This window comes from Typopeltis vanoorti, chromosome 18 (assembly GCF_054136105.1).
Source record: "Typopeltis vanoorti isolate ZY-2024b chromosome 18, IOZ_Tvanoo_1.0, whole genome shotgun sequence".
In the NCBI taxonomy this organism is placed as follows: domain Eukaryota; kingdom Metazoa; phylum Arthropoda; class Arachnida; order Uropygi; family Thelyphonidae; genus Typopeltis; species Typopeltis vanoorti.
The window spans coordinates 43380591-43399087 of NC_143566.1; the positions used below are offsets into that span (position 1 = coordinate 43380591).

General features: G+C 35.6%; 1 protein-coding gene across 5 annotated transcripts in view; it reads right to left on the reverse strand.

The window, feature by feature from the left end:
• CYLD (ubiquitin carboxyl-terminal hydrolase CYLD) overlaps window positions 1-18497 on the reverse strand; it is a 451655-nt gene that overhangs the window by 403868 nt on the left and 29290 nt on the right. For 4 of the 5 annotated variants that reach the window (XM_090407951.1, XM_090407953.1, XM_090407954.1 and 1 more), the window contains one exon: window positions 17521-18024. The exons of the other annotated variant lie outside the window; for it this stretch is intronic. In XM_090407951.1, coding sequence (XP_090264077.1) covers window positions 17521-17988 — 468 coding nt within the window. In that variant the 5' untranslated portion in view covers window positions 17989-18024. The remainder of the gene's footprint in view (window positions 1-17520; window positions 18025-18497) is intronic. 5 annotated transcript variants of the gene reach the window in all.

The following is an 18497-nucleotide window of genomic DNA, read 5'->3' on the forward strand; positions in this document are numbered from 1 at the left end:
TGACATCTGCCTTGGTGAACATAAAAAGATACATTCAGCACTATCATTATTGCAAGTCAGGTCTAGTAGACCATGCCCCTTCATACAGGATCGAATGGAAGAAAACAAAAATGCTGCACAGAAGTCATAAGTCAGAAAGATTATTTTTGGAATCAAAAGCAGCTTTAAAACACACTCCAATCCTCAACAGGTATGGCTGTATAAATTTACCAAAAACCTGGAAGACAGTCATTTTAAGATACAAGTAATACTTGTTTTGTTCCTTTTTCCAACATAGATGATGCCTAATTAGGAATTTCAGAAAAATTTCAGAAAATTGCCGGCCTGGTTGGCCGAGTGGATAGCTCCAGCTAAAAGGCTGTGGGTTCGAATTCCGCAGTGGGCATGGATGTTTGTGATTATTTGTGGAAATACCAGTGGTGGTTGGTGGTAGATGGCATTGGTGTAGTTGTGGTTAGTTGGTGATAGAATGGTGGAGACAGAGTTGTAGAGCAGGTGCCCTCCCTCGATGAGTCCCTGGAGGCGTCAAATAATAATAATAATATAACATTTTTAAGGCAGCTATTTCATCTGTGGTATATTACTTTTTGGTAATTTAGCCTTCTTTAGGATGCTTGCTATGTCTAAATGCACATTATTAGCCATTAAAGGTGTGGAAGATTTAGATCTTGTGTCCGTTACAATTTGAATTATTTCTATGTGAAATAATTCTTTCGCTTTAATAATTCTTTTACTTGGTCAATGTCGTGTGTAAACTATAACGTGATGCTTTGTGCTCTGAAGATACTGGTTGGAGGTCCAGTGAAATATAAGCCAGTTAATAAACATCTTTTTTTATAAAATAGTTAATTTGATTTTGTTAATGCTGTTAAAATAAATTATGAGTATCGTAATATCACCCAAAAAGTCAACCCTCTGCCAATATTCTTCTCATTGAAATCATATATTCATGATCAAAGCAAAAAAAAAAAAAAAACCTTTCCACTTTTCCAAGAAATGAGCTGTAATTTCTTGGTAAAGTTGAGCAGAATTGGAGGTATCCCTGCAGGTTGTTGTTTAGCTGTGCTCAGAATTAACACCTATCCTATATCACCTTCACAATCTTTTATACTCATCAACATCTACCCAATAGCATGGAAACAAGCATATATTCAATCCATCCCAAACAAATTATAGAAAGGCCAGGAAAATTATCATCACCTCAGTTCTACCAAAACTAATGGAGTAAGTCAAATTATTTGGTCACTTAACATTAAAATTGAGTTATTTATGGTCGACTAATAAACCAAAAGATAACAATGGTTAACCAAAAAATATAATTCAAAAGATTCTTCACAGGAACAATCCACAGCAGCTAACTCCTGTCACACAATATGCATCATCTATCGCCATCCCTTATGCGGATCAATTTCAATAAAAATAGCCAAACTCATGAGGTCTTTCAACGTCAGAGTCGCTCTTAAACTTGTCAAAACTATACGACACATCTTAAGATCTCCTAAGGACGGTAATGCCTTTTACAAATACGCAGGTGTATACAACATCCCATGTTCCTGTGGGTTAAATTATATAGGCCAAACTTCAAGAAGTCTAGAAATTTGAAAAAAAGAACATATAGGAAAAGTTAACAACAGAACAGACACTTCAAGATTAGCCCATCATTTCTCGATTTCTCACCACTCCATCGATTGGGATAACAGCTTCATGCCTTATATAGAAGAAGATTTTAGATGTAGAAACTTCAAAGAAGCTGCAGTGGTATGGTACTCTGGACAGGAGATAATCTAAACGGAAATCAAGGTATGATACTGAAAGACATCTGGAAAAGCCTAATAAATTCACTTAGCTTACCAGAATTTCATTTCGCGAAAAACTATACAACACGCTCACCGAACAATGACTGAGCCTCCATGCTCCATGCTTATAATGTTACACGTCAATTTTAATTTTACTTGATTTGACTGTGCTACTCCATTCTTCTTTTTTACTAGTAAACATTATTGTACCGACTTTCTTGTCCTGAAGAAGCCAGACAGAATAGCTGGTGAAATTTGATGACAATTATTTTTTTAATATTTATGGTTGACTAATAAACCAAAAGAAAATAACACAATTTTAACACTTTCATTGCCAAGCTGAAAATTGGAATTTCGTGTGGTGGCCAATTTTTTATTATTTTTTTATTTAGTTAACGACGTCCACGCGATAACGCGTGATCGGCCATTTGGTGAGAGCTCGCATTGTGTGATCGCGCAATATCGTTCATTGCCAAGCTGAAAATTGGAATTTCGTGAGGTGGCAACTTTTTTTTATTTTTTTATTTAGTTAACGACGTCCACGCGATAACGCGTAATCGGCCATTTGGTGAGAACTCATATCGAGTGATTGGCAATGAACGTGTTAATGGAGAAAGTCATCAGCAGACAACTTCTGACCAGGAAATCAGTAAACACCAGTATGGATTCTATCATTCCAGATCTGCATTTATCTCTTCACCATCATCACTCACCTAAGAACATATGCTATGAAAAGGTTGCTGTAGACATTTTCAAGCCTTTTTCTATATATTTAAAAAAAAAAAAAAGTTGCATCTAGGTCCAAATAAATTATCAAGGAACTTAAACCTTACCATACAATGGCTATGCCCCGATGAGAGACAAAATATTGCATGCTATCCCCCCACCATCCCTTCCACACAAGATCACAACAAAACTATTCCATCCACAATATATATTTATATATATATTATCCCAAAAATTCACAAACCCAATAGCTCTCCATATTATCCTATGGTTGAAAGCATAAACAACTACACACAAAAATGACTTCTCCCATGGACACTACTTCTTCCTTCCTTCATTAAAAATTCTATTCACTTCAAATCTTGAATTAAAAAATCTTAACCAAAAAAATTCTGACATCATTGACAAGCTTTGATGTTTACTTACCAATGTACCACTGAAGGAAACTCCTGACCTTAATAAGCCATGTTTCCTGGCTGGCAGTTTTGAATTATTCCAATTCACCATACACTTAAGTTTTCTTGAAAAGGAAAAATATATAAACAGCAACTGGGAGATATAAGGATTTCCTTCTCTAGCCAATTTCTTTATAAAATATAAAGAAATAGAACCAGTCAGTCTAGCTATGCAACACAGGTGATGTGTTCGTTATTTGGTTTGAAGGCCAAGACATAAAAATGTTCCTAGTACATTTAAACAGTTCTTAATATTTTTAAGCATTCAAAAATACATTTCATATAGAAAAAAAAACTTTCCTTCCTACACATCTATCAAATAGTTCATTATTTTTTTCTGTTTTAGGAAAGTCACACACACACACACACACACCAGAAAATACTTATATAAGCAGTCATATCATCATCAATCTCAATAGTATAGTATCCTCAAAGCACTCATTCACAGAGCTAAGGTTATTATTATTATTATTAACATCTGACTTCCATGGATCGGAGACTCATTGTGGGAAGTACAACACGCTATTGCACAGAATGCTCATCCAACTGTGCTTTAAATTGATTCAATGTGTCTACACCCACAACATACTCAGGCAATGCATTCCACTCATCAACCACTCTCCATGCAAAGAACCTACTCCTCACACCCTCCTTATTTATTCACAACTCTTGCCACAGAACTTAATTATCTTACAACTTTTTTAGACAATAGCTACAGACCCTATGAGAAACGAAATACTGCATGCTATTCCCCAATCCCTTCCACACAAGATCACAACAAAACTATTCCCATCCCCTATATATATATATATATATATATATATAACAGGTACTTCTGACATTATGGTAAATTAATGTACCAATACTTTAATGGAGTTAGGAGAGTGTTTCATAGCTAATGCTAATTCTAAATATAGACTCTCAGACCTGTAGCAACTTCTTTGTGTGGGAGAAGTTTATATGTTCTTCAGAGCAGATCTTATAGGTCTCCTGGTTTGTACAAAGAGGATTAAGTTACACACACACACACACACACACACACACACACATGGAAATATGAAGGTTATTATTATTATTATTATTATTAAACAAGACCTCATGGAGTCAAAGACTCATCTAGGAGGTCCTTTTATCTCACACACATCTCATCATACCGGGTCTTAAACACATTCAAACTCCTTGCAGACACCACACTCTCAGGCAAGGCATTCCAATCATTCACAACTCTGCACGAAAAAAACATGCCTCTCACTCCCCTACTCACACCCTCTTTATACAGTTTCCAGGTATGACCTCTGGTTCTCCCCTGATCTCCCACTATTCTCTGTAGAACTTCTCCACCATTGATCCTATAACAACCCCTTACCAACTTGTAGGTCTCTATCATATCTCCCCTACAATCTCAGTGTGTAACGCTGAAACTAATCCCTTAGAGAATGGATGAGGGTTATTCGTCATAAATATAATCTCCATGCCACTTTCAAATTGCACATCCATCTTAACAAACTTTGTTATTCTTCAACGGATTAGTTTTCTTGCACACTGTGAAGCATATAAAGTTCCATGTGCCTACAATTTACAGCTGTTTTTTGTACAGGTGTGGAGATCTGTTAATATCTGCTTTGAAGAATATAAAAATCATATTCACTATCACTGGTATGGCAAGTCAGGAGGGGGGGGGAGCTCATGCTATGAATACCTGTTCACACAAAGAGGATGCTGCAGATCTAAGAGCCTATTTTTAGAATCAGCATCAGCTATGAAACATTCTCCTAACCTCAATAAAATACTGGCTGTATTAATTTGCTAAAGATCTGGGAAACAGTCATTCTAAGATGACATTTAGCCTGCCTTCTATGAATGAACTTTGGGTACTAATGATAGGACATTAGTTTCCTTTTCAGTTACAGTTTGAACCATTTTTGTAACATTCTAGTGGAGTACTATATGTTATTCAGCAACTGTCAATTGTGCTCTGAAGATGCAGGTTGGAAATCTAACAAAACAGTACAAACTCAAATTATTTTTATTCAATTTCTCTGATATCGTTTATACTCTGAAACATTGCTATTTAAGGTACCTGATATCATCTGGCACAAATTGCTATTTACCAACATCCAACATACCAAAGCCCTGCTGAGCTGGCCTAATTAGGCAAGTGATTAGCATATCAGTTTCCCAAACTACAGGTGGCAGGATTCAAATTCCACCAAGGGCATGGATGTTTGTGATTGTCTTTCAATGGAAGATGAATTTCATCACTGGGTGTGAAACCACCATCCTCCTTAATGGAAGTGGTTTGAAAAAGTTCCATGTTAGGTCTCTAAACTATATACAGGGTGTTCGGGATAAATTTGACAGTTTCGTAAGGAAAAAGAAAATCTTCTTTGTATCTATTAAATTTAATGAATTGACAAAAAAACATTACAGGCAGAGTTAATTACAATACTATCAACAAGATTTACTCAAAATAACCACCATTAGCATCGATCACAGCTTCGATTCTGCTTCGGAACCTCGAACAAGCTGATGCTACAGTCTCCCTGGGAAGGGCCGCAAAAACTGTTTTAATTTTATCCATTAACTGGGCTTTTGTATTACTGGAAGTGCGATTGGTGTCTTTTTCAACTGCGCCCCATACAAATTAATCCATGGGGTTAAGGTCTGGGGAGTTTGGAGGCCAAACATTTGGACTGGTGAAGTCGTAGAAATTTTCAGACAACCATTTTTGACTTTTCCCAGAGGTGTGGCAAGGGGCCGAATCCTGCTGCCATACATACGGCCTACCATTGGCTACCCTTGTTATCCAGGGCTTGACTACAGTTAGCAACTCCACGAACAAAGCCCGAATTCCAATGCCAGGGTTCTTCAACACCTGTTCCTGCAGATTTGCGAGGAATTCTGCTGTACGAACGCAATCAGATCGTCTGCTAGGGATCTTTCTTCTTGCTACATCCTCATAGTCACCATTGCAAGTCTCTAGTTCATGCCTGATTGTTTTTACTGTATTCAGGGAGCATTGGGCAGCAGTCGTAATATCCTTATTTTGATGGCGGGCACGAATCATCATGATACAAGTTATTCTCTTCCATGATTCAGGTGGGTTCCAGCTATCCATCCTTTCTGACATCTTGTATATGAATGAAGAAGGGTCCAAACTTTTAAATGAAGAGAAGTGTGTGTTAATACATGTAACTTACGGAAAAATATAATTAATTATAAATATGTCAAATTTATCCCGAACACCCTGTATATATATATATATGTATATATATATATATATATATATATAATAAAAAAATAGCCCATCCATAGGTTTACCTTGATGGACCTGTGTTTCACTCAGGATTTCTCCATGAGTGCAGGTCACAAAGATGCCTCCAACAATCTCAATCTTGAGCCTCTCTCTCTTCCATGCTATACCCATAGATTTCACTAGTGAATCTTCCCATCTTGTAGGTGGTCTTCCTGGTTTTCTCTTTATTCTTGGTTGCCAGTTGAGTATTCTATATGTCTATCTGTTATCCTTGAGTCTGGCTATGTGACCTGCCCATCTCATCTTGCTTTCATATACTGCAGTTACCACATCTTTTATGCCTGATCTCTTTCTTAGTTCCGTGTTTCTAACATGTTCCAAATCCTGAGTTCTATTGCACGCTGAGTTATTCTGAGAGTCTCTTCTTCTTTTCTTGTCGTGTTCCATTTTTCTGATCCACATGCGAGTGATGGAAGAATATCACTATTAAATAGTTTTGCCTTCGGACAGATGTCAAGATTTGGATCAGCAAGTGTTTCTTTTAGTCTGCTGAATGATAGCCATGCAGCTTTCTTTCTTTTTGCTAGTTCTTCATATAAATCGTTATTCATTTTTATTGTTTGTCCTAAGTACTTGTAGGAGTGAACTTGTTCTAAAGGGATGTTATCAATACATAAGTGACTGTCACTTGTGTAGATGTTTTTTATCCATTTTGTTTTTTTCTAGATTCATTTCTAAGCCTATCTTACTGCTGTTTGTGTATACTTTTTCACCCATTTCTTTTAGGTCTTTTGGGTTGTGGGATGTAAGTACTAGATCATCGACAAACAAGGATTTGTAGTTTTTCACCATCTACTTATTCCTCCGATTAGGTCTTTTTTTTTTTTTTTTTTTTTTTTCAGAATGTATTCTAAAGTGCTCGTAAATAGATTTGGGGAGATCACATCGCTTTGACTGACCCCTCTCTTTATATCTATATTTATAGGGTGATCAAATAGGGTTATTTGTGTGGTCTGATTTTTGTTAATTTCTTTTATCATGTGGATGTAAGTAGGGTCCACATTTATTTCCAGTAAAGCACTGATGAGTGCATTGTGTTCTATGGTATCAAATGCTTTTTTAAAATCATTAAAGAGGAAACATAGAGGGATTCGTTATTCTCTGCATTTTTCTGTTAGTTATGAAATGAGCTGGATATGATCTATTGTGGAGAAGCCTCTTCTGAATCCTGCCTACTCTCTGCTGGAGTTGCCTTCAAGAGTGTTTTGGATTCTATTCAGTATTACTCTGTTCATGATCTTATATATGTGAGAGAGAGTAGACAGATTGGATGATAGTTTTTTATGTCTTCCTTGTTCCCTTTTTTGAATAGAAGTATGGTTTTTGAGATTTTCCATTTCTCTGGAATCTTTCTTTCTTTGAAGTACCACGTGAATCTGGCAGCCAAGGCTTTGAAAATAATTGGTCCATCTTGTTGGATTTCTTCAGCCTTAACATGATCAAGCCCTGAGGCTTTACCTTTACTCATTTTCTTAAGGGCATGTTCTATTTCTTCTGGAAGTACATCTGGTATATTGCTTGGTTTTGGAATGATAGGTTCTGAAACTTGGCACTTAGTTGCATAGAGATCATTATAAAAATTCTGCACAATTTCTTCTATCCTTTTTCTATTAGTATGTTTTTCTCCATTTTGATCCTGTAAAGCAGATGGAATTGACTGTTTAAAATTTAAGTCTTTCTCTATTTTTTTCAGGCTGGTTTTTGCCTGCATTGCTTCTCTTAGTTTTTATCCTGAAAGCTTTGTAGTCTTCTGGAATTCTTTTCCTTAGTAACTTACAGATAATTTTGTATTCTAGAAAATTTTCATCAGATTTCTTTTCTCTTTTTCAGTAGTTCTATAGTTTGAGGTGAGAGTCATTCTCTTTTCTTTTGTTTCACAGGAATTTCTGATTTTTTCTTGCACTCGTTGAATTTATTAATAAAGTCAATATAGTCCATTTATGTAACAGTTTTTAATAGTCCATTCGGTCTATTAAATGTACTTCCTGAACTTGTGTAGTCTATTTGTTTGGGTTGTCTTTTATGGTTTGATGTTGCCCTTATATGTTGTTCTTTTTTGTGGTCTATTCTTATAATGGCTCTGAGGAGTCTGTGGTCAGAATCTATGTTGAAGTATGTTTCGCCTATTGTACCAACATTTTGTACCAGTCTTTTACAGTCTGTGAAAATGTAGTCAATTTCATTTTTTTTTGTGTCTCCATTTGGTGATTGCCAAGTCCATCTTCTTCCTAGGCGTTTGTTGAAAAAAGTGTTCATGATAAAGTGTTGTTCAGCTTCAGCAAATTCAGCTAATCCATAGGTATACTACAATAATTGTCAAATTCTTATTATGTATCCTCAGGTTAGAGGCCTCTGTAGCTGAGCTGGTTTAGACAAGCCCTTTGGTTGTAAAAATCCAGGTTTGAATCCCATCTATGACATGAGAAACCTTTATCAGGTGTGTTCAATCGAATAATGAGTTAACTGGTCTCAAACAGAGGTGGAGTTTGTTTGTTTTTTTTTTCTCCCTCCCAGAATAACTGGCAAACCAGCCCCATGATCACACATAACACACTCCCAGAATAATGATTAACCAAACTATTCAATAGGATTTTGGTTTCAAACACCTGCCCAGTGAAGTATGGGTTTATGCGTGAGCATAAATCAGGACTCTCAGGGTATGAACAGGATATCATGATAGTACTACATGAAAATATTACACTATTAATAACTTTTTATTGGCAATTTTCCTCCAAATTATTCTGTTATCTGTAAAGATTCCAATGTTATCAATTCTTATATTTTGGTCTCCTAAGGCACTTCATTAGTGTAAAAACAATCTATCAAGATCTCGGTCTTCTTCTGGGTCTTTTTCCTGCCATCCTAGTGCAGTATTTCCACACTTTGTGGAATAGCTTGTCATACTTGCATTTGCTGTGGTGTAATGTTTTGCTAATGTTTCTTCTTCTTCTTCCTGTTTAAGCAACCTCCTGACATTCACACTGCTAACATATTCCTAAATGTTAACAATGTCAGGTTAACATTTAGGAATATTAACCAGTTCTTTCCAATATTCTCATTTTTAATATGATTCTGCCACTGAGCCTTCTCAGGACTTTCACATCCGTGGTCTATAGTCTTTGATCAAGTATTTTATTTCTAACCCTGCTCTCCGATATGCAAGTTAAAATTGGTTTGAACTCTGTCTTGTACATAGCTAATGTTTTGACTAATTTCTCTCTTATTCCCTATAAATTTGTTCAATCGACTTCGTACAACACACTAGCTTTACTAATTCTTGTAGAAGGCTTATTGTTAGTTACTCGTAACTATTAATTTTTCAGGAAATAACTACATATACTAGAATATTAATTATAAAGGACTAATTAATACGTTCCTATATTTCGACAATGTTACATTTCCATCATCAGGAATCACACTGATAAAAAAAACAATGACTCTAGGCCTAACAGAAGTCAGGCCTAGAGTCCTAAATAGTGCTGGGTAGCCTTGGCCATTGGGTTGACAATCTTAGAATGTATGTTTCCCAAATTGGGGGGGGGGGGGGTCTCATGCACCCAAATATGTTGAGGTTTGGAAAATTTTTCAGAGCTTAGGCAGATTCAAGTAATGGCTTTTCATACTTGTATCTGCTGTGTAATAGAGTGACCTTCTTCCAGCGTATCCTGTGGTGGGTGTCCAAAGAATGGTCAGCATGTCTGAGTGGCTGCATTGGTAGAACTGAATGTAGTTCGTGTGTTGGGATATTCTGATATTGGCTGTCCTGCCAGTTTGGCCATAGTAGGACAGTTTGGAACTGTAAGGAACCTGGTATACTCCTAGTAAGTCTAGGAATGTGGCAGTGCTTTGATGGAGCAGATAAGAGATGCCAATAATGCCCTCTAAACTTTTTCCAAAAAAGTTTAGAGAACATATTGCTAGTGTTGCAAAGGCTGCACATCGTAGTGCTGCTATGATAAGAAGTAATCTAACATGTAAGGATAAGGAAGTGGTTGTGCCACTGTATAAGGTACTGGTCAGATGACACTTCGACTATTGTGCTCAGATCTGGTCACCTGGTTTTCAATGTGATGTCAAGACATTGGAGAGGGTCCAGAAATGGGTGACTAAGACAATATTGGGGAATGCTGCTATGGAGACAGGTTGAAGAAATGTAGATTGCAGAGTTTGGTGGACAGGAGGAAGAGAGGTGATATGATAGAGACATTTAAGTTAGTGAAAGGATATTATCAGATTAATCCAGAGGGGATTATAAAAAGAGTGGAAGGTGAGAGGGGAAAAAACCAGAGGTCATTCCTGGAAGTTATGTAAAAGTGTGGTGAAGAAGGGTGTGAGGAGTAGATTTTTTTACATGGAGAAATGTCAGTGAATGGAACACATTACCAGGACGTGTTGTTAATGCAAGGAGTGTTAAGGATTTTATGATTCTATATGATAAATATGTTATCAGTTGAATGAACCTCCCACAATGAGTCTGTCAACTCCATGGAGGGTGTATTAATAATTATTATTAATATTAATTAATAATACTAATTAATATTCTGGTATACAGTTATTTCCTGAAAAATTAATAGTTAAGCTTTATTAATTCTCTTGTCTATTTCTATATTTAGTTGTCATCTTCACTAAAATTGTGCCTAAATAGCTGAAATATTTTCCTTGTTCTATATACAGTATTTACTTGAATATAACTCGCACTTTTCCCCAAAAACTAAAGTTAAAAATCGCAGTGCGAGATATACGCAGGGATTTTTGGAAAGTAAAGTTTTTCAGGAAAAAACTAATTTGATATTTATAATTAAATTCTCAGTAATTCGTTATAATTGCTCACATTATTTATAAAATGAATGCATTTAGATTTTAATTACGAGTGTTATTTACGCATCGGTCGCCCACATTCATCATGCGATATATTTGAATCTTTAGTGACAATGCTTCTGTAATTAAATTAAAACAAACAGTTTCATTATTGCTTGTCCTTTTATCATTTCGGAATCATAAGATCACCATGAAAACTAAAAATGGGTATGACTTACCAAGAATCTCCTATTCACTATCACTACTTTCAGTCTACAATCTACCAAAACAGCGCCATCTTCGTTCCCATCCAGGACATTAGAGATGCTGGTTTTAAAAAAACTCTTGGCAATTATTTCTGCAAAATCATGTCCCAAGCTCTCAAAATCCAGTCGCACAACAGTTCCAATGATGGTCTCTTAATCTTCCCTGCCAGTGTCAAGTCATAGCTAGCTGCTATCCACTCCATGTAGAATTTATGTATGTAGTCCTTGAATGGCTTGTTGACTGCTACATCCAAGTGCTGTAGACAAGGTGTTAGACCATCAGGAATAATTGCCAAGAGTTCTTTTGGATGTGTAGATCGATGGTCACATCGATCTTCACATCCAAAAGGTCCTAAGTGTCTGCGGAAACTTTCCCACACGAGAGCTGGGCGTAGAAATAAGGCCTCTGGCTGTTTGTCCAAAACTGGTCTGATCCAATCTTGAACCACTGTACCATCATTCACCCTTTTTCTTGAACTCTTACATGAATTCCAGTAGGAAATTTCCATTTCGGCATTGTTTGAATATTACGTAAGCAGGCAACTTTCTTCCATCTGCAGTAATTGTGAGCATGATTTTGCATCACTGTTTAAACTTTTTTTTGTGTGCAAGGTATATGCGAATATTTTTAATTTCTTTTTTTGTAGAGTAAAATCAGGGTGCAAGATATATGTGAGGGCGAGTTATATTCGAGTAAATATGGTAGGTTTCCCATTTCAGGATGTAGTTGATGTTTTCAATGTTTCTGTTTATTTTCACTGTCTTGGTCTTTTTTTATTGCTCACTCTCATACCAAATTTATTATAGCAGTAATTCAATTTAATTAATTGCAGATTTGTACTAAATTTATTTAAGAGTTTATCATCATCTGCATAAATTTAGTAAAGAGCTGAGATTAACATACCCAATTTTGATAACAGATTTAAGGCACTTTCCTTCATAACATGATTACAGAGAGAATGAATAACAATGGAGATAACATGCAGCCTTGTCTCACACCTGATTTAACACAAACCAATGTCACGTACCTCCTTCGATTGCAAATGCTGACTTATGTCAAATATAGACTACATATTGCTCAATATAATGTCCCATTTACATCATATACAACCTTAACATTTTGAACAGATTTTCTCTTAGCATCTTATCATATTCCTTTTCTGATCTACAGAAATTAAACGCATATCCTTGTTACATTTCTATAATTTCTTAACTATTTGTCATAAAGTGAAAACTTGATCTTGACAACCCTTAATTGGCCTGAACCCAACTTGTTCTTCTTCATCATTTCCACAATTTTTCTCTTTTATTATTATTATTATTACCTCAAGACCTCATGGAGTCAAAGACTCATCTGGGAGGTCCTTTTATCACACACACACAGCTCAACTCCTTGCAGACACCACATTCTCAAGCAAGGCATTCCAATCATTTACAACTCGGCATGAGAAAAACCTGCCTCTCACTCCCCTACTCACACCTTCTTTATACAGTTTCCAGGGATGACCTCTGGTTTTCCCTCGATCGCCCACTATTTTCTGTAGAACTTCTCCAGCATTGATCCTATAACCTATGATAGAGACCTACGAACTTGTAGGTCTCTATCATATCTCCACTCTTCTTCCTGTCCACCAGACTCTGCAAATTGTATCTTCTCAATCTTTCCTCATATTCGACATTTCAGAGGTCAGAAACACTCTTTTCTAAAATATATTCGCATAAATCTTACCAGGAACACTCGGTAAGGCAATTCCTCTGTAATTTTCACATTAATTTTTTTTATTTTTTATAGATGGCTACTATGAGAGATCAACAATCATCTGTAATTCAACTAGACCTTGAACACAATGCACACAATGAATTATCCATAATAACTTTAATATCTCCATAATTTGAGCATTTCGGATCAAATATCATCCTCTTCAGCTGACCTTCCACATTTCAGGTTTTCAATGGTTTTTGTCTACCTCAAGTATTGATATATATTCCTGACTGTATTCCATTTGAATGATTTCTATCACAATACTGTGACTGCTTGTTTCTTTTTGCAATCTTTCAAAGTTATTCCACACATATCTAGAATATCTTTATCTTCAATTTTCATGTCACTGCTATGATCTTTGATTCCTTTTACTATACTATTTCCTCCATTTCTAAGTTGTTGTTTTTTAATAGCCTTCAAATTATTTTGCCACCTTCTGATATTTATTTCCTATGTTTTACTTAGCCATGTCTTCTCATGTCTACTTTATTTAGCTAGTTGTACACACTGCTTCACTTTCTTACATTTTTCTCAGTACCCTTTCAGAGCAGAAGCTGAGTGACCTACCATTAACTTTAGATACATGTTTTTCTTTACCTTTCTTGTCTGCAGAGGCATGGAGACATTTATCTGTGCAAACGATTGCAACAGATGCCACTATCTAAATCAGTCAATGTTTTCTTCGTGGTCTCCAATTGAATCTCAAAGTTGTTGTTCTTGTTTGCAAACTCTTTTATTTCTTCTTGAACAGTATTTGTGTATTTGAGTCCACAGTTTAATTCTGAGAGCAGCATGCTCAACTTTGATTTGTTTTAAAACGTTCTTGAAACTTTTTTTTTTTAGTATGAAACTCATTTTTATCCTGCTTAAAACTAAATACACTCTCATGCCCTTGAAATGGTGGAAAATCATAGCTATTCAAAATAACCTAGTCAATGAGACTTTTCTAATTTCTTGTATGCTCTCTCTATGTGAATTTGTGCAAATCTTTATGTTTGAACATAATATCAGTAAAAACTAGTCCATGTCTGAAAAGAAACCCAGCAGGTACTTACCATTGTTATTAGCTCTGTTCTTTTCTTTAAATTTTTGCAATACATTTCTATATGTCTGGTAATTATTTCCTACTATGCTATTTGGATCTCCAACAAGGACTGACTTTTCCTTTTTCATTGTGTCAACTGCCTTCTCTAATGCCTGGATAAATTCATCCATTTCTTCCTTAGTGGAACCCTCTGTGGGACCAGAGGATTGCCTTTATAGGCACAAGTCTCATTGTCCAGTTCTCCATTCTGATATTTGCCCACATCACACTACTTGATATTGTTTGCCATTCAAGATTATCCTCATCTTTATTGTAAAATACTATAGCTATTCCTTGTTAATAATTGTTAATGTCTGAATATAACATCTTGTATTTGTTGCTTAGAAAAATCGCACCTATTTCTGTCTTCTTTAGTTTGGTATTGTTATTGTCAGCCTAGTACCAATTTTTCTACTAGTTCCATTTCTTTTCCATTGGTGCTTCTTATATTGATGGTGCCAATCTTGGCTCAGCTGATGCTGAGATGGGATTTATCTCGGCAATTGACCTTTTGCTGCTCACCCTGGTTTCCTGAGGAAAACAACCAGAGCTTGTTCCCAGCAAAGCCTCAGCCAGTATGCAATTCTATCATGTTGTACCATCATGTTAAACCAATATGAATGCGGTTGACTAATTTCAAATTTCCAGCCCATCAAAATAATAATAATAATAATAATAAATATTAATTATTATTATTATTCCTGATACCACCAAGGAGTCCGAAGACTCATCGCAGGAGGGCACCTACAACTGTCTCAACCATTACACCGAATCTCTACTACAAATCATCTCCATCAATGCCATCTACCACCCACCTCCACCACAACTAGTATTTTTTTGTCTGTAAATTGTGTGTGTTCTGAAGAGCCGATTTGTCTGTATGTGGGATGAAAAACCAGAGTTTCCGGGAGAAAATTCCTGCTACTGTCATATGAGATTGGCTAACTCACCTTCGATTGAAATCGTCTAGATAAAGATTCCTCCCGTCGCGACGAGAATTGAACTTAGGCCTATTCCAATCGAAGGGCGCAATGTACCGTCATTCTTCCAATTGCGCTACAGAAGTGCTTGAATGGGTTAGTTCCACCATCTTTACTGGATTCCAGTAAAGATGGTGGATTGAATGTTCACCTGCCAAATGAATAGTTAAAAATGGTGTGTGTGTGTGTGTGTGTGTGTGTGTGTGTGTGTGTGTGTGTGTGTGTGGTGGCAGAGGGTTGAGTGCTGTTTTCTGTGTTATCTGATGGTTTAATAGTTTTGAACAAGGGCTTGTTTTAACTCTGGTAAATTTGGATGAAGGATTCCTACTCAAAGAGAGGTTAATTCAGCACCCAAGCTTCCTGCCTGCAAAGTATGCAGTCACACACAGATGTGATCTACAGTGACTCCATTATCTTTCATGCTTACAAAAGTGGGATGCCATGACTGTTCCTCGATGCTCTAATGACACCACAAGAAGTTTTGAACCTTGTCCATAGTTGAAAGGCAAGGAGACTTACTGGATTATCACCATCAACTTGCAGCTAACTGATTCTAGCCAGGCCATCTAGGACCCATTCTGGTGAAGCAGGAGCAAAAACAGTGCATGCATTCCAGGATTCTCAAATCCAGATGTCCATGGATAAGTGTGACAAAGAAGTAGAAGTATATTGGATAAGAGTGATAGTTTCCAGGAAGGTACAAAAAAGACAGCAGAAGTAGACCAAACAATACAGCTAGATGAGAAAAAAAGAGAAAGAATGAAAGGCCTTTTCATTATCACTGTAAATTTTCTTCCGCCACACATATCCACATAAAGAGAGCATGCACTGTGGTAGAGGAAGCAAGTTCTTCCTATCACTGATGAGAAAAAAAGGTTTAGCACAGTGCTGTCTAGCAATCGATTCAAACACAGCCAAAATTTAAAACAAGTGGTTTAAATAGCCAGTGTGGATAGCAACCCCCCTACCATCACCATCATTATAGATGCTTGCATTATGGGATACAAAGAGAGCAAGCCAATATGAAATCAACTGCTCTTTAACTCCATGTGAAGTATTTTCATGACAAGAAGCCTTATTTTCAAGGTATTTCACATGCAAATTTTTGTATATGTATATACTTGAGTAAAATAAAGATGAAAAGAAGAATATTATTTCTCATCAAGTAAAAAAACAGAGCTAGTCAGAAGCCTTAGTCAGTTTTCCTTATTCTTTATAGGCTGCATGAAAGCCCCCCCCCCCTGCCACAGTTATCTTGCTTTGCTTTTTTGAAATAAACTACCTGGTCATTCACTGTTATATTAAAAATTTGTTACTCATGGATTTTTCTGCAGAAACTGTACTTGTCAATTTATATAAAATATATATAAATTAAATTGTTCAGCAAGCATCTGCAGCTCAGAAAATCCTTTGGTTGGAAAGACCCAGGTTAAAATCAAATCTATAATGTGAGGAACCTTTATCAGGGGTTTTCAATCAAAATGGTGATTCAATTGGTGAGAAGAACATATGCAATAGACAGATATAGGATACTAATAAGAATAAGAATTAACCACCTTATTCTGTCAGATTTGATTTCTAATGCCTGCACTACGAGGTGTCGGTCTACGTTTAAGCATAAATCAGGAAGGAAGGAAATTGTTTAGAATTATTGCCAAGAATATCATTCTAAAAATTGCCCAAGAGAAAACACTCACTTACCTGCTAAGTGAGGCTTAGCTAATAGTGCAAAAAATTTCCTGTGAAATTTTTTGCACTATTAGCTTGTGAAATTTTTTTTTTTTTTGAAAACAGGTATGCCAATGTCAATAAAAAGGTTGAGAGAACATTGCTTTAGAGCACTGGGAAAATGTAAAGAAAAAAATAACATTTTTTCTGAAAAATTGATTTTAATTCACTTAATAAATTAAATTATTATTATCCAGGCCTCCATGGAGTCATTATTATTATTATTATCATCCAGGCCTCCATAAGTAAAAAATTATTTGTATTAGTGCTGTTTACTTCATTTTTATTAAGTAAACAATGCTAGGATAATGTTTCAAACCAAATTTTGTCAGTCAATAATTGTGTCATATCTTGTAAGACAGTGAATTAGCCTTCTTACAATATACTTTAATGGAATGAACATCATTAAAAATAATAATAAATAAATAAATAAAAAATACGACATGCTGATTCATCACCATTGATTGAAAGGATGGTTGAATGCATAATTATGATGGGAATAGGCAAATTTATTTTGAACCAAAATTTAGAAAATTACTGGAGTTATGATGCATGCATATGTACATACATAAATACAAATAAGGCAGAAGGGAAGTATAATGATGCTTACTAATAATTCTACACCAAACATGTACCCTCTTCCTAGTTCTGGTATAAAACCACAGTAATGAACAATACCATCAAGAGGTTCTGAATCTTCACCTAAATCAACTAAAACACAGCTATCTTTTCCAATTATTGATGCCTCATTCATCCAAAATTTATCACTGAAAACTCTAAGACGTTCACAGACAGGAGATACTGGTAAGAGAACATCAGCTTCAAATGATGACAATGCTTGCACTTCTGATTCAGTGCACACAATGAATACATCCTCATGATCTAATGACTTTAGATAAAGAGTAGATATACTTGATGTAATGTGTTCTTTATTAACTTCTTGAAAGATGCTTCCAGGAAGGAGTTGAATTTCTGTCTCTAAAGAGGATTTCCCATATAATGGTTCAATATCTCCTATTATTCTCTTTCCAAATGCGTCAACAAGCAGTATGAAGTTTCCTGTGCAATCTTTATTCATTTTCCACACTATACACTAGCAGACTTCTTACATGGTCTATGAAAAAAATAAAAATAAATAAATAAATAAAACTAGTGTCAAAACAAATGTTTCATTTATTTAATAAAGAAATATTATCATTAGATGACAGAGACAGCCCTCTAGCATTAACCTTAAGCATTCCAGGTTACAAGTTTGCTGCACAAGAGTTTAAAGAAAAAAACAGTCAAAAACAAAACTGATAGCATAAGAAGACAACAGAATAGGATTCTGAAGTCCGCTATCACATAACAAAGCAAATGAATTAGTTATCTTTATAAAAGGAGAATGACAGCCAGAGTTTTTATGTTGGCAACTGCATTAGTTAAAAATAAAATGACTACCATAAAAAAAATTAAAAAAAAAAAAAAAGAAAGAAAGAAAGAAAGAAACATAGCAATAAATACATGAATATGTATTTAAACTTAATTTAAATGGGTTGGTAATGACATTACAAAAGTAACTATGGATAAAAAGGGACACTGAAATGC